This window comes from Euphorbia lathyris, chromosome 5 (genome assembly GCF_963576675.1).
Source record: "Euphorbia lathyris chromosome 5, ddEupLath1.1, whole genome shotgun sequence".
In the NCBI taxonomy this organism is placed as follows: Eukaryota; Viridiplantae; Streptophyta; class Magnoliopsida; order Malpighiales; family Euphorbiaceae; genus Euphorbia; species Euphorbia lathyris.
This window is the reverse complement of record NC_088914.1, coordinates 30616215-30640477: the sequence shown is the minus strand read 5'-3', so window position 1 is coordinate 30640477 and position 24263 is coordinate 30616215. Positions and strand designations below refer to the sequence as shown.

The following is a 24263-nucleotide window of genomic DNA, read 5'->3' as shown; positions in this document are numbered from 1 at the left end:
TATTAGTTACTAATGTGGTTAGTAACCCAACAACCTAGAAATCACATGTTTTGATGTGATTGATTACATGAATCTACCTAATGAATGAAACTAGCTTGTTGAGTAAACTCAAGGTGAAATTTCAGGAGTTAGGATTCTAGCTCACTAAAGGAATTGTGAATATCCTTCGAATTAATATAGAGGGTTATTAATTTGGTAAAATAGTGGGAGCAATTTAAAAACATAAAAGTCCAACGTATTTAAATTGTAAGTGAATTAAACAAATGAATAACATCCGTCACCTTTTTCTCACCCTCAGGTTATTAATTTTTCGTACTCTAAAAACAATCATGTCGAAAACCGATCTAAGAAATATCCTTACCGATAACAAGTTGAATGGTTCAAACTTCACCGACTGGTATCGCAACCTCAAAATCGTTTTGAAGTTCGATAAGGTAGGGTATGTACTTGATACACCGATACCCTCTATCTCGACTTTTAATGCACCCATCGAAAAGATCAAAGCTTACTTGAAGCATAAAGCTGATGATAATCACGCAAGAAGCATTGTACTTACATCTATGCCACTCGAATTGAAAAGGCAACATGAGGAGATGGATGTCTATTCCATGGTCGCGCACCTAAAAGAATTGTTTGGGAATCAAATTCGGTGCGAGCGCTACGAAATAACGAAGCAGCTATATAGATGCAAGATGCAGGAGGGCAAGTCTGTTATGACACATTGTGTCAGGATGGTTGGCCTTATTACCAAGTTTTCTAGTATTGGAGATGCGATGGATCATGAACTAAGTATAGACTTACTTCTTCAATCCATCCCCGAGAGTTATTCACAGTTCATCATGGACTACCAAGTGAGTGGCTTGCAAACCTCTCTTGAAGAGCTTGCAAATATGCTCGAGACGGTCGAGCCCAATATAAAAGAAAACAAGGAAATACTGGCCCTTGCTACTGAGGGATCAAAGAAGAGGAAAGGGAATCCTCCCAATCCTAACTATCCCAATAATGGCGAGGGGGCCATGCCCATCGAAACGAAGGGGATGCAAGTCAGGAAGCCCAAAGGGGAATGCTACTTCTGTGGTGAAGATGGGCATTGGAGGAGAAATTGTAAGGAGTACCTAGCTTCTCTCAAGAAGGGAAAGGACGGTGCTTCAACTTCTGGTATGTTCTATATTGAAATTAACTCAATTTCACAGTCTGAATCTTGGGTATTAGATACCGGATGTGGATCTCATATTTGTATGAATATGCAGGAGCTAAAACAGACTAGAGAATTAAAGAAAGGAGACATAAACTTGCGAGTAGGAAATGGAGCAAGAGTTGCCGCCCTCGCAATTGGAGATTATCTTTTGAGTTTGCCCTCTGGGCTTGTAATAGAATTAAGGAACTGTTTGTATGTTCCAGAGATGTCTCGCAACATCATTTCTATTAGCTGTCTAATTGATGATGGCTTTCATGTTTCAATTAAGAACAATGGTTGTGAATTTTATAGAAATAGTATTTTCTATTTTTTAGGAATATCATTAAATGGGATCTATGTTTTGAATGATAAAGTTTCTACTTTCACAATTGATACCAAAAGACTTAGATTAGATAACTCAACTTACTTGTGGTATTGTCGTTTAGGCCATATAAACCAGAGACGCATGCTTAAGCTACATCAAGATGGGCTTATAGACTCAATTGATTGTGAATCGATGGGAACGTGTGAGTCTTTAGCAATAAAGGTCAGCGTGTATCAGACACTCTAGGATTGATACATTCAGATGTATGTGGTCCTATGTCAGTCCAAGTAAGAGGAGGATTCAGATACTTCATTATAGATGATCATATTAGATATGGTTATATCTATTTGATGAAACACAAGTCAGAAGCTTTTGAGAAATTCAAATGCTTTAAGAATGAAGTTGAGAATCAAACAGGAAAGACTATCAAAATACTTCGATCTGATCGAGGTGGAGAATATCTTTCTGAAGAATTTATGAGTTATCTAAATGAATGTGGAATATGCTCACAATGGACACCTCCTTATACACCACAACACAATGGTGTATCAGAAAGGAGAAATCGCACCTTACTAGATATGGTACGATCCATGATGAGCACCACTGCTCTTCCAAATTCATTCTGGGGCTATGCCTTAGAAACTGCCCTATTTACCTTAAACCGAGTTCCAACCAAATCCGCCAGTTCCACGCCATTCGAACTGTTCGTTGGTAGAAAACCCATCTTCTCTTTTATAAGAATATGGGGATGTTCAGCATACGTCAAACGTATTGTGTCAGATAAATTAGATCCCAAATCTGACAAGTGTTTCTTCATTGGATACCTAAAAGAAACTATGGGATATTACTTTTATCATCCAGATGACCAAAAGGTAATAGTATCCAAACACGCAGTGTTTCTAGAGAAAGAGTTTCTGGAAGAAACACAGAATGGAAGCGCGATTGAACTTGAAGAAGTTCAAGAGGAATCACATGTTGAAAACGCGGAAGAAGTTGAACCCGAACCCGAACCCGTTTCACTAGATGAAACACAAGTTTTATATCCCACTCGTAGGTCTCAAAGAATTCGTGAACTCCCAGTTAGATATGGTTTTCTAGTGGGAGATGACGAACTGGTTCCCGTGTTAGACGATGAACCCGAAACCTACGAAGAAGCTCTTGTTAGTCCAGAATCTAAAGCATGGCTTGAAGCCATGAATTCTGAAATGGACTCCATGTATACTAACCAAGTGTGGACTTTGGTTGATCCACCCGAAGGGATAAAACCCATTGGGTGCAGGTGGATCTTCAAGAAGAAGACTGACATGGATGGAAAGGTTAGTACCTACAAAGCTAGGTTAGTAGCGAAAGGATATCATCCAAAACAAGGTATTGACTATGACGAGACTTTCTCTCCAGTAGCCATGTTCAAATCCATCAGAATATTGCTTGCAATTGCCGCTCATTTTGATTATGAGATTTGGCAAATGGATGTGAAAACAGCTTTCCTAAATGGAAACCTACTTGAGGATGTATACATGATGCAACCTGAAGGTTTCACATCGAAGGATGCAACCAAGGTTTGCAAATTTCAAAGGTCCATTTATGGACTCAAGCAAGCATCTAGGAGCTGGAACAAGCATTTTGATGAAACCATAAAACAATTTGGTTTCGAACAAAACTCAGAAGAGGCTTGTGTTTACAATAAGACAAGTGGGAGCTCAGTCGTTTTCCTAGTACTATATATTGATGATATACTACTTATGGGAAACGATGTGGCAATGTTGCAAACAGTAAAAGTTTGGTTATCGGGTAATTTCTCCATGAAAGACTTGGGAGAAGCAGCCTATATCTTAGGGATCAAGATCTATCGCGATAGATCAAGGAGACTGCTCGGACTATCCCAATCTACATATATTAACAAAGTGCTAAAACGTTTTGACATGCATGAATCGAAAAGAGGTAACTTACCAATGGTCCATGGTGTCAAGTTATCAAATGGCCAGTGTCCTAAAACGGACAGTGACAAGAATCACATGGCTGTAATTCCTTACTCCAGCGCGGTTGGTTCGATCATGTATGCTATGCTTTGCACTAGACCTGATGTGGCATTCGCATTAAGTATGACGAGCCAATATCAAGGGAATCCAGGATTTGATCACTGGATTGCTGTCAAGAACATTCTTAAGTATCTTAGAAGAACTAAAGACATGTTCCTCGTATATGGACAAGGAGAATTGAAAATTGAAGGATATTCAGATGTTAGTCATCTGACTGATGAAAATGATTACAAATCCCAATCAGGATACCAGTTTATCCTGAATGGAGGTTCAGTTAGTTGGAAGAGTTCCAAACAAGGAAGTGTTGCTTTCTCGTCGACTGAATCAGAGTACATCGCAGCTGCAGAAGCGGCAAAGGAGGCTGTTTGGATTAGAAAGTTCATAACAGAACTAGGAGTGGTGCCTGACATTGTAAATCCCATTACTCTGTACTGTGATAACAATGGAGCCATTGCACAAGCAAAGAAACCACGATCTCATAATGCATCCAAACATTATCTCAAGCGATATCATCTCATTAGGGAGATCATAGCCAGAGGAGATGTGAGAATAGAAAAGGTGCCCACTGAGGACAACGTTGCAGATCCGTTGACCAAGCCATTATCACAAAGAGCTCATGATAAACATCTTAGTTCTTCTGGTATTAGTTTCAGAAACAATTGGCTTTAGTCCAAGTGGGAGAATGTTGGAATTTAGTGTCCTAAATACAATTGTTTTGGATATTAATATTAATGAATAAATTGTTTATTTGGTCATTTTTTTAATCAGATATATAGCATTAATATATAATTATATATAAAGGCACAAATCTTTCGCAAAGGAAGTAATCCTAAGTTTATTCAAGTAGTTATAAAGTGTTCATACAAGCATGAAGTGAGACTATACTTTATAATAGACTGATAGGCTTAAAGTGAACCCAAGTCAAGTAATATGTTATAGGGATTGACATATTGCTGTTGAGACTTGCATGTAACAGTGTTTTCTGTCGAGATAGAAAGCTGATCTCACAAGCTTTAGATATTCTGATATCTAGACAGTTACATGGATCTGATGAAGGAGTTCATTAGGATTGGGACCCGACTTGAGATAACAGAATGGAGTGATTTATCTAATGTGTCAACTGTTCATCTCATCGGTATTAGTAGGTATAACTTGTTGGTCCCTGGTAATTAGTTCCAAGGGGGGGTTAGGAACTAATGTAACTTTTTCGACTTTTAATTAAGCTGACTTAATGTTATTTTAGGTATTTGACAACTCAGCGTGTTGGTCAGCACGACCGATTGATTAGTCAGACAGTTTTAGTTTTATGCTGACTAAGACTGCTTGACTTGAGAGTTGGGAATTAACACTTGAAAGGTCAGCTTCCAACTCAGCACTCAGATTTACTCAGTTTCAGTTTTAACAATTTATAAGCTGAGTAAATTTCACAAGCAACACATGCACATGTATATATATATATTGAAAGAAAGAGTTTAGAAGTTACTCAGCACGACTTATCCTGGTTCGGCTTCTCTGCCTACGTCCAGTCCCCAGTTCCTCCTGGGATTTTCAATCCAATACTGAGCTCTTTCAAGGTAGAGCACAAACCCTTTACAAGGCAGTGAGTATGCAAGAGTACGTCCTCTATTCGTCTACTCAGCTCCTACTAAGTACTACAACCCAGCACTTAGATTTTTCTACCACTGAATACTTACAACCAAGTACTCAGCTCAACACTCTCAATATTCCTATTGATCACACACTTGTTCTTTTTCAACTAAAGAACACCTTAGATGATTACAAAACAATCAATCTAGCATTTACACAGAGAATAGAAAAGTTAGTGTAAGATCTTTTTGTATTTGAGTGCTTTCAAGATTTTCTCTCTTGTATTTTTCTCTTGATACTTCGGCAAATGATCCAAGGTTCTTGATTGTCCTTTTATAGATGGAAATCTTATCTTGGATCATTTTGAATTGGTTTAGCCGTTGTGTCCAAAACGGCTCTTTTAGGGAACATCTTCTGGTCAGCTCCAGACTGTTCCGCCATTCCCTTCCTCTGTTTTCTTCAGGCGTCAGGTTTTGTCTTCTTGCATCAGACTTGTCTTTTTGTGCCAGTTGTCTTTTACCAATAATCCATTGACCCATGATTCTTGGAATTAGTCTTCTTTGTATTTTCGAGGCTTCAATTATTGGTGCAGAAGATTTGCAGACTTTGTCCTTTAGTAAACGGATCCTTCATGCTGTCCTGACTGTTACTCAGCTTCATTCGTTATCTTCGAATGTTCAACTTCCATGCTGAGTTCCTTCTTAGTCAGCTCCGTTCTGTTTATTCAATTCTGAAAGAGTCTTCTAATTTGGTCAGCTTCGTTCTGGCAACTTTGAAGAAGACTTCTGAGACTGAGTTCCACTCCACTCAGCTTCTATTCTTTCATGCTGAGTTCCATTTCACTCAGCTTGGCTTATGCTGACTTTTGTCCTGTTTAACTTTATATATATTTTTGCACTCAATATTGAACAAACACATTAGTATAATTAAATCAAAGCATTTAAATTTAATTGCCTCTTAATCATGGATGATTTTGTCAAATCAAAATCTTGTGGAAAGGTGTTTCAACATAACTAATCCTCAGACTCAAACATTCATTAATTAGTAATTCTGGATTGCGGAGTCTGATACTTTGATTCTGTGCGAGCACGATCCAATAGGTGAGAGCCTAGGGTGTGTGAGAGCAGGGTTGGGTATCACGCGGAGTAATTACGGAATGGTTAATGTCAGATTGAGCATTCGTCACTCTCGATAAATGGGAGATATATCCAAAGGGCCGCTTGTGGTGAATTGACTGAAATCCTTGCAAGGTGATACAATTAAGAGTAGAAATAAACATTTCACTTAACTTATCTTTCAGAGTGAATTCAACCTGTACAAGTAAAACCAGACTCTTCGTTATATGTAACCTTGACACATTCCATGGTTATAAGGAATTGACCGAAAGGATATAGTTGATGAAGGATCGTATTATATTGTACCTAATACAGAAAGGTTAATGTCAGTTATCAACCTGACTTCTTAATTGCTCTGGGGGAATATCATAGGTTCTGCTAGTAACAGCTCTCGACGGTATTCCGTTATATATATGTTGGAATTAATCGTGATGAATAATTTCAAATGATATATACGGCTATTGGCAATAAAGAACCTAATGGGTCGCATATGGGATTTGGAATCGGAGGACGAAAATGTAATTAGTGGGACATACACATATGGGTCGAAATTTGCATTAATTTAGGGATAAATTAATTTGATTAATAATTATAATTTGATTATGGTTATCAATTAAATTAAAAGATTATCTGATAATATTAATTAGAAGTTTTATGTGATTGAAACTCTATTTAATTATCCCTAACATTAATTAATTATTAATTTGATTAATAATAATTATTTAGATATAATTAGTTATTATTTAGATAATAGTAAAGTGTTTATTTAATTATCTAATTAGGAATCCTATTCCGAATAAGATTCCAATTATTTAATTACCTAACACAACTGGGATTAGGGTTAAGAAAAGTCTATAAATAGACTTCCCTAACCCCTAAATTTCGACACACATAAAATAGGAGAGGAGGAATCGTTCCGTCTTTCGTCTCGGCTAATTTACTTTATTTCTTACTCCCTCTTTGATCTCGTATCGATTTCTGTTAGAGGCAATCATTGCGATTGCTATTCATTGAAGGTTGATCACTGATTATCTTTTGGTTTTGTGTTGAATCAAACGTTCGTGGTTCATGAGTTGACAATAGCAAGTTGTGGGCACTTCGTTTGCAATGGTAGATAGTTCATCAATAAAGGTATTACTATCTATCCCTCTTTATATGAAATAACAATTAACAGATCTTGGAAAAGGGAAATAGATAAAATAGATAAAATTTTATTATTCCGCTATGCCTAGGCTTGTCTATTTTCCTACATGGATGTGGAGGACCGTTGTGTTATATGTCAGCAGACAGGAGAGCACAACTTCCATACTTTCATTGATTGTTCGTATGTTGTCTCTTGTTGGAATAGTGCAGCGCTCGTAATGTGTAATACAGATGCGGATGATTTTGGCACATGGGTGGGTAATATGATCAAGCTATTGTCAATTCCGGAACTGCAGGTCCGCTTCTGTGCGGTTATGTGGCAGATATGGAACCAGCGGAACAACCTGTGGTGGAATAAAAAGCTGGTCCCCGCGGACAGGGCAGTCGAGATAGTCAGGCAACTCGTCCAAGACTACGCGGCTGCAAACGCCCCTGTAAGAGCAAATAACAGCCAGGCTACACCACCGAGAACGAGCTGGTCGCCTCCACAGCTTGGGACGATAAAAATAAATACTGATATTGCGATCTAGGGTGACCGGATTGGATGTGGGTCTGTTTGCCGGGATGAAGCGGGGAGGGTACAATGCTGCTGGACGACAGTGCTGCAAGGAAATTGGGATGCAGTGGTAGCGGAAGCAATCTGCATCAGAGAAGTGTTAAGCTGGGTTAAAAACAAGAGCTGGTTGAACATCTGCATCGAGACTGCCTCACAGTGCGTGGTTGACAGGTTTTTTAATCAAAGAGAAAACATCTCGGAACTGGGAGTCATATTGGGACAATGTAGAAATCGGGCCAGGGACTACCAAGCTTTCCAGATTGTCCATACAAGAAGAGCAGCGGATAAAGTTGCGGATGCACTAGCTAAAATGGCGTTTATTGGGTCAATTAATATGTTTTGGGATTCAACACCTCCTTTAGTGAGGAATCTTTCCGATGTAACTCAAGGACCTTTTTGAGTTTTAAATAAAGATTCATTTCCTCGAAAAAAAAAGTTTTAAAAAACACAAGTCATTATTATTATTATTTTTTATGAACAAAAGTCATTAATTATTGATTATAATTTCAAAAAGAATGAAGGGATAAGATAAGCTAATTATTTAGTTTGAAAAGAAATGCACATGTATTATTGAAGAAAATGTACATAGACTAATCTTATGACAGCATACACTGACTTCATTTGCTCTCCATCCAAACATAGCCTTAAATCACGGATTATAATAAATAAATAAATTTAAAAGACCTCTGTTGCCTTTGCTTGTACAGTTGTCTTGTCTTTCACATCATAAAATTAAAACAATCAACAACTCATTAAGCAAGCATAAGCAGCACAGTTCCTATTCTTTTCTTTACTTTTTCTGATTTCAAACGGCAGCGCTTCTCCTTGATATGGCCGCCAAACTAATGCACGCGGTTCAGTTCGATAGTTATGGAGGTGGAGCTGCTGGTTTAAAGGTTCTTGTTTTTATTTTCAGCTTTTACTATTATACAATCATCATCGTTATCATCGTATATTTTTCAATTCCTTTTCTTCTGTTTTGATTTTTAGGTCAAATGTTTATAACTGTTTAGATGATTACTTGATTTCTGTTTGCAAGTAACTTGAGCTTATGGGGTGTTCGATAAGTTCTTGGTCTGCAATTTTGCATATATGATGTTTGATAATAGGTGTAGTAAGTAGTGCGGGATTATGGGACAAAAAATGATCCCCTTTGTTTCAGTTTTGGTACAACCCAAGGTCATAGTTTCCTTTGGTTTGCACAATCGAAAATTTAGTGTCTACAATCAAGTGTTTTACAGTAATAGTACATAAATACCTCTTTTGGCGCTAAGGGAATTGCAGGTATAGAGAGAAAACGAGTTTATGTGATCCTGATTCAGCTCAGATGTATGGGATTTCCCAAATTATTAATAGAAGTAGACCTATGTTATGTTGTATAAGGCTGCAAAATAGTAGATGAATTTATATATATATATATATATATATATATATATATATATATATATATATATACTGATATAAAATCTCTATTTGTACTAGAAGAGACAGTGACAACTTTTCTAGATTAGCTGCCCAGATTTGAATAAGTCTAAGAAATTCAAAAGAATTCAAATTACAACAGAATTGTTTTGTACAATTGTTACGGACTCAAAAAATTATTTATCAAAGTTTTACCCAGTTATTTCAAATGAATACTTGTTAACTACAACTTAAGCCTTAAATGGTTATGGCATTATATTAATTTACTTATAAATTGTCACTTTGAGTTTCCCATTTAATAGCTGTTGATTAAGCATGTTGTTTTATAGCAAAACTAAATGATCTCATTCAATTCTCAGCCCCCACAGAAGAAAAAAGCGCTCCTATTCTGCTTTTTATTGGCCTATATATTATTGTGGCTAGCAATAACTTTCTCTACTTGCAGTGATTTTTTGTAATTAGTAGTAAATTCCAGATACAGAAGTATTCAAAGTGGTTTTGCTATAGTGTAATGTGTATAACTTACTAAACTTAGTATTTCTATGTACTTACTGCTTGTTACAGCATGTTGAAGTTCCAGTCCCTACTCCAAAGAAAGATGAGATTTTGGTGAAGTTAGAAGCAACTAGTATAAATCCAGTTGATTGGAAAATTCAGAAGGGAGTATTGCGACCTCTCTTTCCGCGTAGATTCCCATACATTCCGGGTAATTTTGAATTTCTTGTTAAAAACACATTAAAGTTCTATTTTACTTGGTTTTAATTTGCTTGTGAAGTTTTGATTACATGTTTTATCCTAAAGCAGGTTAGTCCTTACAGATTCACATGAAATTTCTATATATATTATATATACACGTGTGTGTCTGTGTTTTGTATATTTTTGTAGTCAATGTCAAGCATGCTATGCACGGATTATTCATTCATTTGGTCCTTAAATGCAGGAAAAACATGTGATTGTTTAGCATCCGAAACGTTAACTGTTGAGGCGTCTTTCTAAGACTTGACCGGAATTTAATTCCAATGTTAAGAGATCAGTGTGTTGTATGTGATTGACATGTGAACTATTGACCAGACAAGAGTTAAGAAAGTTAACCAAGAAGGAGCTTTGTAAGTCAACTAGAAAGGAAGTAGCACAAGTGCTTGAAAGAATTGTTAGAAACTGTTGGCTCGTAATTTAGCTGCTGAAGATATTAGTTTTTCCACAATTAGTTACAGGTTATAGTATATCATGGGATATCATTAAGCTATATAGACTATGTTGTGGTAACGCGATTGAACTTGAAGGGTTTGCTGAACTCCGTTATTCTCATTTCCTCTCCTCATTACTTACTTTTTCTAGGATCCTCTTATGATTATTTTTCTCTCGTTTGCCACAAATGATGTCAGTTTCTAGTCATGAATGTAAAGGTTTTGGGATCTTATGCTGATCTTTCAGTTATGGTCATTGGTCGCTAAACATGAACATGCATGCACATGAATGTATTATTGATATTCTAATTCATCATGGAGTTTATAAATATTTTTTTTTCCTGTTGGTTTATCTGCTAATATAAATTACTTTTTTGTTGCTCTCGTGCAACAGGTACTGATGTGGCAGGAGAGGTCATAGATGTTGGACCAGCAGTAAAAGATTTTAAAACTGGTGATAAAGTTGTGACTAAGCTTGACCATTTTGTAAGTACTCAATCATTGTTTTTTCTTGTCACCACTTAATTGCTGATATGCTCGCCTGGAGATTTTAAGCTATCTATAATTGATTAGAACTAGCAAATAAAGTTATATTGGAATTGTCCATATGTTGAGTGACTGTGGATGAAAACTGAGTGAGTGGAAGGTGGACTGGGAGAAATTTTATTCTGAAAAAGGGTGAGATATATCATGTTTCTTATAATTGAAAGCACAAACGTGGAGAAAACATTGACAGGGAAATATATTATGGATCACAAGTATTTACATTATAGACAAAAAAATGTCTCTTTGTGTCTCTAATTTGGTATCCTCAATCTGATGCTAGGGTATCAATAGAATTTTGTATGGATTGCAAAATGAGTTGTCATCAATGAAAAATTATCATTCTTGAGCTCTAGTGCAACTTGATCCTCCCAAAAAGTAAGTAAGAGAACTCTTCTTTGTATGAGTTCTCAGCTCCAATCAAACAGAGGATGCATATGCTCAATTGCATCATACAAATTCGTTCTCTAGATTAGCAATTAGATCCAAATCCTTCCTGTGATTGTTGGGGTTTTGATTTCAGGAATCCAAGCATTTTACAAATTAATTTGCTTCGGTCCCCTCTTTGTAGATCTTGTAAATCACGAAGCTCTGTGTACTAAGGGAATGGGATTTTAGTAGGATACTGCATAAGTATTGACATGTTTGCTCAGATAGTTGGTTGTACATCCTTAGCTTGGTAATCTTGTGCGAAATTATTCTGTTGTCCTACAATTTTTGAGGGATTTACCCCCCTTAGAGAATTGATGTAAGTACGCAAACAGGTATTTCATGGAGTGATGTTGCATATGAGTCATTATTCTTCATAATTTCTTATGGTGCTTTTATCAATCATGTTGATGTAATAGTGTAACCAATTGAATAATAAATTATATTTCTCCCGTTCCATCAGCTTTAGATAACTTGAAGGAATAATTCTGGCGAAGTAAAGTTTAATACTTGTTTTTCATATAGTAAGATTGATTTCTTCTAATTTCTGTTTCTTCCACTGCTATTACTCATGTAATACTACTAACAGACCGGAGGTGGACTAGCTGAGTTTGCAGTGGCTAAGGAAAGTATAACAGTTGCTAGGCCTCCTGAAGTTTCTGCTGCTGAAGGGTCAACATTACTTGTTGCTGGTCTAACTGCTCATCAGGCTCTTACTGGGCCTGCTGGGGTCAAACTTGACGGGAGTGGCAAACAGACAAATATTCTGATCACTGCTGCCTCGGGTGGTGTAGGTCATTTTGCAGTTCAGTTAGCAAAGCTTGGAAACACACATGTAACAGCCACTTGTGGAGCCCGCAACATTGAATTTGTTAAAAGTTTAGGTGCTGACGAGGTTATCGACTACAAGACTCCAGAAGGGGCAGCTCTGAATAGCCCATCTGGTCGCAAGTACGATGCAGTTGTCCACTGTGCCTCTGGGATTCCTTGGAGCACTTTCGAGCCTAATTTGAGCGAGAATGGGAAGGTGATAGATATCACTCCAAACGCCAGCGCCTTGTTTACTTTTGCTGTGAAGAAACTTACCTTCTCTAAGAAGCAGTTAATTCCACTGGGCTTGTCGGCCAAGCGTGAGAACCTGGCATATCTTGTTGATCTGGTTAAGGAAGGGAAGCTTAAGGTAGTTATTGACTCAAAGTATCCATTGAGCAAGGCTGAAGATGCTTGGGCTAAAAGTATAGATGGGCATGCTACTGGCAAGATTGTTGTGGAACCTTAGATGCATAAAATTGCCCTTGAACTGGTAATATCTGTATCTTCACAGTACTATGTATGCTTGGTGTTTGAGTTATGCAGGTTCAAAGGCGTGTAGAATTGCGTGTAATTTTTCTATTTCTCATGTTTTTTTTTATGTAAATTATGAAAGGTTGGATACTTTGTTTGTTTTGTAAAACTGGCTAGTGTTTGTGCCCCAGTGTATTACAGAAATTGAATGAAGGAGATAATTGCTAATTATATTATTAATATATGTAATAATATGATTAGTAAATCACAATTTAGAGAAGAAATTTTCGACCGCATGCAAAGCGGTAATACTGAAAAGTTGGGGATTGCAGTTTACATTATTTTAATGACTGGTATAATAGATTATTGTTCCAGTTATATATGTTGCTTCATTTCCTCTGTACATGTTAAGTATGATGGAGGCGGATTAGCTTAATTTGCAGTGGCTAAGGAGACCTTGACATCATCTGTATTTAAGCGTTGAGTTTTCATATATAGCTTAATCATTGGTGATGGATGAAACAACTTAAAAAGAAAATGTTATTGGTCGTAAAGCAGGTATTCCAAACAGTTGATACCAGTTTACGCTCTTGTGAATAGAATTGGCGCTTACAGCTACAGTTTGACTGAAAATATTTCAAGAGTTGTTCTTATGATTAATATTAATTGTAACATTATAATAATATTTTTAATATTTTTAAATATTTATGTTAATATTTGGATTAATGGTATATGAGAGTTTAAGTTGAATTCGCGTGTGATAATTATAATTTTATTATTTTTATTATAGAAAAACATGAGAATGTATTATTTTTAAAAACATCACTAATTTATTTTTGGAGAGAAAATAGAGACGGATACTGGGTGTGTTTTGATTTTTGTTAAAGAGAGATGGAGAATATGGTGTAATTGATTTTTATTTTTTATTTTAGGATTTGTTTGTGATAATTAGATAATAAGGGGGTTAATTTATAAAATAAATAAATGTAAAGATAAAATTAACTTGTTTCTCTTTGACTTTTAACACTGTTAGTCAATTTGGTCTGTGTTTGCTAATGGAATGAACTTCAATGTACGAGTTTGTAAATTTTTAAACCATAATGATGCCGATCGAAAACAAATATAACTAAAAGGTTTATTTTTAACGAAGTAAGGCTTATTTCGTAAAAAAACAAAGTAAGCATATCATCTACCAAAAGTTTAGGTATTAATTTCATATGCTTACTTTGTTATTTTTTGATAAATTATGACTTATTTTGTTTTTTCGACCATTGGATTGGACAGAGATGATCTTACTTTATCAAAAATAAAAACAAAAACAAAATAAGCATGCCCTCACTCTCAACTCAAACATAACTGATTAATTTGAATGCTAAAAGTTGCCCGCGTATTCCAACTTCATAAGTTTTGGCAATCCATTCTCCAGCTCTTCTCTTTACTCATTTCTACAAATGCAGAGCCATTGTTCTCCCCTCTTTCCTGTCTCCGCCTAGTTCTGCATGTTGCTTCCCAGAACTAAACTCACTAAAATCCCCCTTCTTCGTCCCACTTCCTTCATTTCTGTTTCTCTCTTGTCTACCTACGATCAGACGACACCAGAAACCATTAACGATGATTCCTTTCTCGTATCTTCTTTAATTAAGAACCCTAATTGGGACGGAAACACCCTCCTAAAGTCTATGGTATCTCACATGCCTCCACATACAGCACACAAGATTATACAGCTTCACAGGAATGACACTGATCTTGGGGTTCGATTTTTCAACTGGGTTTGTAAGCAATCCTCATATTGTTATGATATAGACAGTAAAATCCATTTGTTAGGCATGGTTGTTTCTTCTAATTTATTTGGAGTTGCTCACAAGGTCATTATTGAGATGATCAGGGGATATAGTTGCAGTGAATTTGATATTCTGAAGCTAATGAATGCACTTGATGAGTTGCGAGATGTTGGGTTTAGGTTAAATTATCCCTGTTACAGCTTTCTATTAACGAGTTTGGCTAAGGTTAGTTTGGGTTATGCAGCATTCTTGGTTTACAAAAAAATGGTGGCTGATGGATTTGTTGTTGGTATCATTGATTACAAGTCCGTAATTAATGCTTTATGCAAGAACGGCTATGTGAAGGCTAGTGAAATGTTCTTGTGTAGGGTCCTGAAACTGGGGTTTGATTTCGACACTCATATTTGTACTTCTTTGGTGTTGGGTTTTTGCAGGGAACATGCTTTAGAAGATGCCTTCAAGGTGTTTGAGAAAATGTCCAAAACGATTGGTTGTGAACCTAATTCAGTAACGTACTCAACGCTGATTCATGGTTTAACTGAAGTAGGAAAGGTTGCAGAGGCATTTGAATTGAAAGAAGAAATGAGTAAGAAGGGTTGTCTGCCGAGTACTCGTACATATACTATACTCATTAAAGCTGTATGTGATAATGGATTGATTGACAAGGCTCTGAGTTTGCTCAATGAGATGGTTGGAAAGGGTTGTAAGCCAAATGTTCATTCTTACACTGTTTTAATTGATGGGTTGTGTAGAAAAGGAATGATTGAGGAGGCTAATGGGATGTTTAAAAAGATGTTGCAAGGTGGGATATGTCCTTGTACTATAACCTACAATGCATTGATTAATGGATATTGTAAAGATAGGCAGATAGTCAAAGCTTTCGAAATTCTAGGTTTGATGGAGATGAGGAATTGCAAGCCTAACATACGTACTTACAATGAACTTATGGAAGGGTTATGTAGAGTTAATAAATGTCACAAGGCTATGCTTCTCTTGAACAGGATAATTGATAATGGCTTGTCACCTAACACAGTAACATACAATATTCTGGTTGATGGGTTCTGCAAAGAAGGTCAACTTGATTTAGCTTTCAAGATTTTTTACTCAATGCAAGAGTTTGCTTGTCGGCCTGATAAGCTTACTTTCACTGCAATGATTGATGGTCTCTGCAAATTTGGTAAACCAGAGTTGGCAGATGGGATACTAGGCCTGATGATGAAGAACAGAATATCTCCCGATGAAGTAGCTCTGACAGCTCTTATGGATGGGTATTACAAAATTGGTAGAACTAAAGATGCATTAATGCTTTTCATATGGATGATAGAGAATTTGGATTTGGAAAGTCCTCACGCATTCAACGTGTATATTGATTTGCTCTGCAAAAACAATAGGTTAAGAGAGGAGTTTGCAATGTTTGGGAAGATTCTAAAGCATGGTTTAATTCCTTCTGTGGTTACCTATACAATATTAATTGATGGACTTTGTCGAATTGGTGATGTTGACGGTTCCATGAAAATGTTGGAGTTGATGAAGCAGGCTGGCTGTGCACCGAATGTCTACACATATACTGTTGTCATTAATGGCTTGTGTCAAGTTGGAAGAATTCAGGAGGCTGAGACACTTATCTTTGGCATGTCCGAGTTAGGTGTGCATCCAAATCACATTACATATACAGTATTGGTGAAAGCACATGCAAATTCAGGGAGGCTGGAACATGCCCTTGAAACCGTGGATAGCATGGTTAAAAGCGGGTTTCAACCCAACAACCGGATATATTCTGCACTAATATCTGAGTTTGCTTTGTCAAACAAGAGTACTAACCACAGTAATCAGTTGGATGCGTGCTGCTTATCTCCAGAGGGGCTTGACTATGGCGACGATATTTTAGGTCATGCTCCAATAAACATAAACGTCGAACATGCTTTGGAACTTGCAGAGAGGATTGAGAAGTGCGGTGTGTCTGCCACTGGCTTTTATGATTTTTTAACAGTGAGTTTGTGTAAAGAAGGGAGAATAGTTGAAGCGGAAAATCTGGTTCGTGACAAGGTGAAGTGTGGTTTGTTTCCTTGCGAAGCTGTTAGTCGAATCATTGAGTGGCAGTGCAGGGAGAGTAGATATGATCATTGCCTTGAGTTTGTGGAGCTGATTTTTAATAATGGTTATGTTCCATCTTTTGAGTCTTGTTGTCTTCTGATTCAGGGTCTTGACAATGAAGGCAAGAGTGAACAAGCCCAAAGCCTAGTTTCTGACCTGATAAGGAAATGTGGGGTTGAGGAGAAAACTCCAATCTTACCATATATTGATTTTCTAGTGAAGGGGGATGCAACACACCAATCCCATGATTTTTTGTCAGTAATTGATCAATTGCATGTCAGAGAGAGGCCAGTTATCTAGATTTATACTCTTAATGTCTGCTCCATTTGCAGAATTTCTGCTTAGAACAATGAAATGTGTGATCATGATATGGCAACCAAGCTACAGAATAGGAGAATTAACACTAGGAAGAAGAATCTTAGCCAATGTAAACCTGTAGTTCAAGCTAGTGTCTTTAAGCAGCTAAAATCAGCTGTGAATCCGGAGCTTCTGCAGAATCGTTTGAAGGGTTATGTTAAGGGCGTAGTGAGTGAAGAGCTGCTCACCCATCCTGAAGTCGTGCGCCTGTCAAGAATGATAAAAAAGATGGCCTTTCCTTGGAGGATCATAAATCAAGGTGAGACTTAAGCTTACCAATTGGAGAATCATCAAACTTGTATCAGAAGTAGTTCCGATATATTAAAGTCATTTTTTCTGTATGTAATCTGAGAATTGATAGAGGGCGAGCCTTGGCGCAACCCTTGTGGTGGGACCCCTCCCCGGACCCTCGCTCAGCGGGGACGCGTAATGCACCGGGCCGCCCTTTTAATCTGAGAATTGATACAAAAAATATCTTTGAAAATGGTGGTATTCTAAATGGATAATGAATGGATTGAATCACTTCTTCAAAGTTGTTAAATGAATCCAAACTTTAGGCCATTTTTTATGTCTGGATAAATGGTTATTGAATCACTCCTTCATGTCGGAGATGAACATAAGATATATGATTGGGCCTTAACTATAAGCTCGAGCTTTTAGTTCAATCGGTTCCATGACATGGTATCAGAGCTTATAGTTACGACATATTAGACATTACCTGATAAGTTGTTTAAATCATGAACACAATTTTGAACAAGTCTTGGAATACCTCTTATTTCTCTTCCTAAAATTTGAGATTCTTTATCTGGACGCATTTTGAACTAGCCAGTCAAAAATTGAAGTTGCTTTCTTCAAAAAGAAATTAATCCCTGAAGATATTTTTATTAATAATTGTCATGTATACTCTTCAGGCTGAAGGACAGATTAGGATGTGGTCCTACAGACGAACAGCTCGCATATTCCTTGAGGATTTCTCGGGTTGAGTTACAATCCAAAATGATAGCTTGTTCTTTGGCAAGAGAGAAACTGGCAATGAGCAATGTTCGTTTGGTCATGTCTATTGCTCAAAGATATGATAACATGGGAGCTGAAATGGCTAACCTTGTTCAGTTGAGATTCTTCTTTCTCATTTCTTGAAATATATTGGTGATTGAGCTTAATCAATGTACACAGCACATAGATTTGTTTTGATATAGACATTTTTGTGAAATCTATTATTGTTCTCTTGCAGGGAGGTCTGATTAGACTGTTGTGTGGCATCGAGAAATCTGATTCGTCGAAGGGGTGCAAAATTTCAACTTATGTCTGTTACTGGATCCGTCAGGTAATTTGCTTTCTTATTGTTAAGAGTAAACAACTGAACATTGGATAACATTACATACTACTTCTGTTACATGGAAGATAATCAGAGAGGACATTTTCATGTTGGTTTATCATCCATCATTTATCTATCTGAAATTGATGCAGAACTGATTGTCTTATTACTGAAACTTGCGCATTTTTTCTTTCCTGTCCCTTTTCTTTGTTAGTAGCATAATAAAGAGGAGTTAAATAGCTTCAGATAGATCATATCATATAGCTCCTCTTAGTTTGCAATTTTGCATATATGATATTTGGTTTCACTTTTGGTACAACCCAAGGTCATCATTTCGTTTGGTTTGCACAACCGAAAATTTACTGTCTACAAGAATATCAAACAATAAGAAGTTGTATCAAGTGTTTTACAGTAAGAGCACATAAATACCTTTTTAGGCGTTGAGGGAATTGCATCGTATCGAGGTCGGAAAACGAGTTGATGTGATCTTGATTCAGGTCAGATTTCATAAGGCTGCTAAATTTTAGATGAACTTTTGTATATATTTACTGCAGTCTTGATCACATGCACCTTAATAAGCATGTAGAATTTGTTCATTCACCGTTAGATCTAGGCTTATTAGAATCTTAAGGTGGAGATTTAAAGCATCACGAGGCTTAGATTTAATAAGCCTATATCTAACGGTAATGAGCAAATTTACTTGCTCATTAAGGTGCATGTGAAAATTCCTGTATTTACTGATATCAGATCTCCATTGATACAAGAAGAAACAGTAACAACTTTTCTAGAATTACTGCCCAAATGTGGATAAGTCTAAGAAATTCAAAAGAATTCAAACAATCCAGTTACAACAGTAAAATTTTGTACAATTGTTATGGACTCCAAAACTTATTTATCAAAGTTTAACCAGTTATTTATTTCAAATGAATACTTGTTAACTATCGTATGGTTTGGGTATTATATTATTTTTCTTTTAAATTATTTTCTGATTAATCATGTTAGCAAAATTAAATGATCTCATTCAATTCTCAACCCACACAGAAGAAAAAGTATTCTTCCTTTTATTGGTCTATGCTCGTGACTAGCATTAACTTTTTCTGCTTGCAGTAGTTATTTGTAACTAGCAGTAATTTCAGATATAGAAGTATTCAAAGTGGTTTTGCTAAAGTGACATGTGTATAAATTAGTTTTGTATGTACTTATTGCTTGTTACACAGCATGTTGAAGTTACAGTCCCCACTCCAAAAAAAAAAAAGAGAATTTGGTGAAGTTAGAAGCAAGGTTGAGAGAAAAGAAAATTGTTCCTAAACCAACAAAAACAATTTTCAAGCTAAATATGAAGAAGTTTAAAAATCTCCAATTTGATACGGGGATGAACCTTAATTCTTTTCGATGGAGATTTAGAAATTTGATTAATAATGATAAAGTTAAGTTGCAAATCCATAAAGGGGTTTAAATATTCATAAAGAGAAATTACATGAAAAAACCTAAAATTATCTAACTAAAACACGAAGAAAATTTGATGCGGAGCATCTCCTTTGAAGATCAAGTCCGGGCGAGTGAAGTTGGAGGAGAAACTAAGCACGGACAATCAAGTGTGTAAAGGGGTCAAAATCAGACTCACGCTCCGCTTGGATTAATCCACGCTACGTGTGGATGATGGTCTGATCTGGAGGAATGTCACTTAAAAGTTCAGCAGCTCATCCACGCTCCGAGTGGATTCACTTAAAAAGCTTTGCTCCTTACTACAGCTTTCTCCTATTTACAACTCTGCCACTTCCTAATTACCATACATATCACTCCATATTTACAACCTATGTCACCCATTTACTATTACCCCAATTTACCCTCATCTTCACCTTTTTAATTAATTATGTAATTTACCCTTATTTGTAATTTGCCAACTAGGTTTTGGATGCTATAAATGCATCTCTTTCTTTGTAATTCATTAACTTTTTATCAATCAAAATTATTATCTTCTCTTTGTTAAGGTTTTAATCTTCAACATTAGTGAATTTTTATTTTCTATGGATTTATTCCAATAAAATCGGGATTGTAGTTTGGGAAAACTCAATAATGTATTATTGGAACATTAGATATTTATATACAAAGTGGTATAGATGCTAATAGGTCCCTGAACTAATATGCTAATAGGTCCCTAAACTAATATCTATATACAATTACATACATTACACTCCCCTCAAGCTGGAGCATAGATATTTGACATGCCCAGTTTGTTACAGATGTAATTTACCCGAACCCCATTTAAGGCTTTGGTAAAAATGTCTCCAAGCTGTTCATTGGTGCCAATATAGGCTGTAGCAATGATGTTTTCTTCTAGCTTTTCACGAACAAAGTGACAATCTATTTCAATGTGCTTAGTACGTTCATGGAACACAGGATTGGAAGCAATATGAAGAGCTGCTTGATTATCACACCATAATTTTGCCGGAGTGGTGACGTTGAACCCAAGTTCGGAGAGGAGATGACGAATCCACATAATCTCACACACTGATTGAGACATCGCTCGATATTCAGATTCTGCACTGGAGCGAGAAACAATATGTTGCTTCTTGCTCTTCCAAGAAATTAAATTACCTCCAACAAAGACACAATAACCGGTAGTGGATCTCCTATCATCTTTGTCTCCTGCCCATCTGCATCAGAGAAACACTCAATCTGGGTATGACCATAATTCTTGTAAAGTAAGCCTCGGCCAGGAGTTCCCTTTAAGTAGCATAAGATCTGTTCCAGTGCAGTCCAGTGATCAACAGTGGGAGATGACATAAACTGGCTAACAACACTGACAGAATAGGCAATATCCAGTCTAGTCACTGTAAGATAGTTTAACTTTCCAACCAAACGCCTATATCTTCCAGGGTCTTCAAAGGGCTCTCCTTTTGATGTGAGATGCGCATTCGGTGTCATAGGTGCACTGCATGGCTTAGCTCCAGATTTTCCAGTTTCGGATAACAAATCAAGAACATATTTTCTTTGAGACAGGAAAATTCCTTTCTTACTCCTTGACACCTCAATTCCTAAGAAGTACTTCAAAGCTCCTAGATCCTTGGTATGAAACTGACCATGGAGAAATGATTTCAAAGACGAGATTCCTGACATGTCACTGCCTGTAATAACAATATCGTCTACATAGACGACCAAGAGAATGATACCTGAAGCAGAATGTTTATAAAAAAAACAGAGTGATCACACTTACACTTCTTCATCCCAAAAATCTCAATTGCTTGACTAAACTTTCCAAACCATGCTCGAGGACTTTGTTTCAACCCATATAGAGATTTGCGGAGACGACAAACTTTGCCATACTCCCCCTGAGCAACAAACCCTGGTGGTTGCTCCATGTAAACTTCTTCTTGAAGGTCCCCATGTAGGAAAGCATTTTTGATATCTAACTGATGCAAGGGCCAATTAGAGTGAGCAACTAGGGAGATAAAGAGACGAATAGAGCCCATTTTAGCCACTGGGGAGAAGGTGTCAGAATAATCAACCCCATAAGTCTGAGCAAAGCCTTTTGCAACAAGGCGAGCCTTTAGTCGAGCAACAGAACCATCAGAGTTAACTTTCACAGCGAATACCCAACGACATCCAACAGGTTTCTTACCAACAGGTAAATGTACCAAGTCCCAAGTACCATTAGCATCCAAAGCATTCATTTCATCAATCATGGCGTGGCGCCAGCCCGGATGGGACAACGCCTCAGATACAGATTTAGGAGTAGTAGTAGAGTCAAGGGAAGCAACAAAAGACTGTGAAGGAGAAGATAAGCGCTCATAGGAAACAAAAGAAGAAATAGGATGGGTGCAAGATCTTGTACCTTTACGAAGGGCAATGGGAAGTTCATCAGTGGTTTGGCTTGACTCAGGAGCAGGATCTGAAGGCGGAGCAGAAATTGGTACTGGATCAGAAGCAGGAGGTCTCTCACGTCGTGAATATACCTGAGTAATTGGTGGCTTAGAGGGACATCCATCCGAGACCTGGTGAACGTGATAGACCAGCTCATCATCAACATCAGTATCACCTGTGGAGATATCAGACGACATGGAAAAGAAGGGAAGATGTTCCATAAACGTGACATCAGAAGATACAAGATATTTATCAAGAGAAGGAGAAAAACAATGATACCCTTTTTGAAGACGAAAGTATCCAAGGAAGACACATTTAAGGGCTTTGGGGTCAAGTTTAGTGACTTGTGGACGAACATCTCGAACAAAGCAAGTACACCCAAAAATACGAGGTGACACAGGAAACACAGGTTTATGAGGAAAGAGAGTACCATACGGAGTCTCACCTTGTAACACGGAAGAAGGCATACGATTGATCAGAAAACATGCTGTAGAGACAGCATCAGCCCAAAAATGTTTAGGAACACGTGTTTGAAACAGAAGAGCTCTAGTAGTTTCAAGAAGATGACGATTCTTGCGTTCAGCAACACCATTTTGGGATGGTGTATCAACGCAGGAAGATTGATGGAGAATACCATTCTGGATCATGAAAGACTGAAATTGTCCAGAAAAGTATCCTTTCGCATTGTCACTTCGGAGTATATGAACAGGAACATTAAATTGTGTTTTAATCTCAGCACAAAAATTAGTAAAATGAGTAAATAATTCAGAACGACTTTTCATTAAATATAACCAAGTAGTTCGAGAATAATCATCCACAAAAGTAACAAAATATCTGAAACCAGGTTTCGACACAACGGAACAAGGACCCCAAACATCAGAATGAACTAATTCAAATGGAAAACTGGACCTTTTATTGACTCGGGGAGGGGAAAACAAACGGTGATGTTTAGCAAACTGACACGACTCATAATCTAAACTAGACAAATCCTGAAACTGAGGACATAATTTCTTCAACACTGGTAGAGACGGATGTCCCAACCAACAATGTTCATCAAAAGGTGTGGATACACTAGAGAGAGCAACCGGTCTTCTAACAGTTGTATCCAAGACGTAGAGACCGCCAGCTTCCCGTCCACTACCAATAATCTGCTTCGTCATGAGATCCTGAAATAAGCAATGATCAGGGAAAAATGAGATAGAGCAATTAAGTGAACGAGTAAGCTGACTCACAGAAATTAGATTGAATGTAAATCCAGGCACATTAAGAACAGAGGAGAGGGAAAGAGAAGAAGTTGGGTTAATAGTGCCAGAACCAATGACAGGGGAATGTGTACCATCAACTAAAGCAACATGTGAAGGAAAATTTTTATTATGAGAGGTGAACAATTCAGAATTACCTGTCACATGATCTGTTGCACCAGAATCAATGACCCACTTTGAAGACGAAGAAATGAGGCACTTATTAGAATTACCTGAATCAGCAATAGCAGTGATAGGTGAAGTAGAATGCTAAGGAGCTAATGATTCTTGATACTTAGCATACTCATCTGCAGTAAGGGTGTAGGTCGGGCCAGAGGATGTAGCATCACTAGTGACAATGTGAGCAGACCGGTGCCTGTGCTGCCCCTTTGCCTTAAGTTTGGGACAAGTACGCGTGGTATGACCCGACTCATGACAGTAATAGCACTCAAAGACTCTGTTCCCTTCAGTTGGATATCTGGTGTCCCGGAAGACTCTGTTCCCTTCAGTTGGATATCTGGTATCCCGAGTACCACCCTTAGTCGGACCCTTATAAGAGTGGTCAGATGAAGGCTTGTGGCTGACTAGAGCACAGGAAGCAGGAACAACAGGAGTGGGTGACAGAACCAGCCCACTTCGCAAAACACGGCTAAGAGCTTCCTCAGCATCAGGAATGGTGGCACTAGAGAGAATCTGGGAAGTAACACCCTCAAAATCAGAACCAAGTCCACACAGATAGCGAAGAACAAACATTTGTTCCCGTTGAGCTTGCAACACTCTTATATCAGTACTCAAAGGCAGCAA

At 37.3% G+C, this 24263-nt stretch overlaps 2 protein-coding genes across 2 annotated transcripts; both read left to right on the top strand.

Moving 5' to 3' along the window:
* The first annotated feature begins 8595 nt into the window (after positions 1 to 8595).
* On the top strand, positions 8596 to 13043 carry LOC136229266 (chloroplast envelope quinone oxidoreductase homolog). The gene is made up of 4 exons (XM_066017935.1): positions 8596 to 8838; positions 9929 to 10070; positions 10946 to 11037; positions 12113 to 13043. The coding sequence occupies exons 1-4, from the start codon at positions 8773 to 8775 to the stop codon at positions 12800 to 12802; spliced, it is 990 nt and encodes a 329-aa protein (XP_065874007.1). The 5' UTR covers positions 8596 to 8772; the 3' UTR covers positions 12803 to 13043.
* Positions 13044 to 14197: 1154 nt separating this feature from the next.
* On the top strand, positions 14198 to 19790 carry LOC136228681 (pentatricopeptide repeat-containing protein At3g07290, mitochondrial). The gene is made up of 3 exons (XM_066017131.1): positions 14198 to 17298; positions 17951 to 18148; positions 18271 to 19790. Exon 1 carries the CDS (start codon positions 14307 to 14309, stop codon positions 16980 to 16982), a length of 2676 nt encoding a protein of 891 aa, XP_065873203.1. The 5' UTR covers positions 14198 to 14306; the 3' UTR covers positions 16983 to 17298; positions 17951 to 18148; positions 18271 to 19790.
* The last annotated feature ends 4473 nt before the right edge of the window (positions 19791 to 24263 follow it).

What these genes read in the sequence shown, in the direction of transcription:
- LOC136228681 (XM_066017131.1), top strand. Translation starts at nt 14,307, where the DNA reads ATGTTGCTTCCCAGAACTAAACTCACTAAAATCCCCCTTCTTCGTCCC.
- LOC136229266 (XM_066017935.1), top strand. Translation starts at nt 8,773, where the DNA reads ATGGCCGCCAAACTAATGCACGCGGTTCAGTTCGATAGTTATGGAGGT. An exon ending in GTGGAGCTGCTGGTTTAAAG is followed by an intron (nt 8,839 to 9,928) that starts GTTCTTGTTTTT and finishes TGCTTGTTACAG; the next exon opens with CATGTTGAAGTTCCAGTCCC. An exon ending in TAGATTCCCATACATTCCGG is followed by an intron (nt 10,071 to 10,945) that starts GTAATTTTGAAT and finishes CTCGTGCAACAG; the next exon opens with GTACTGATGTGGCAGGAGAG.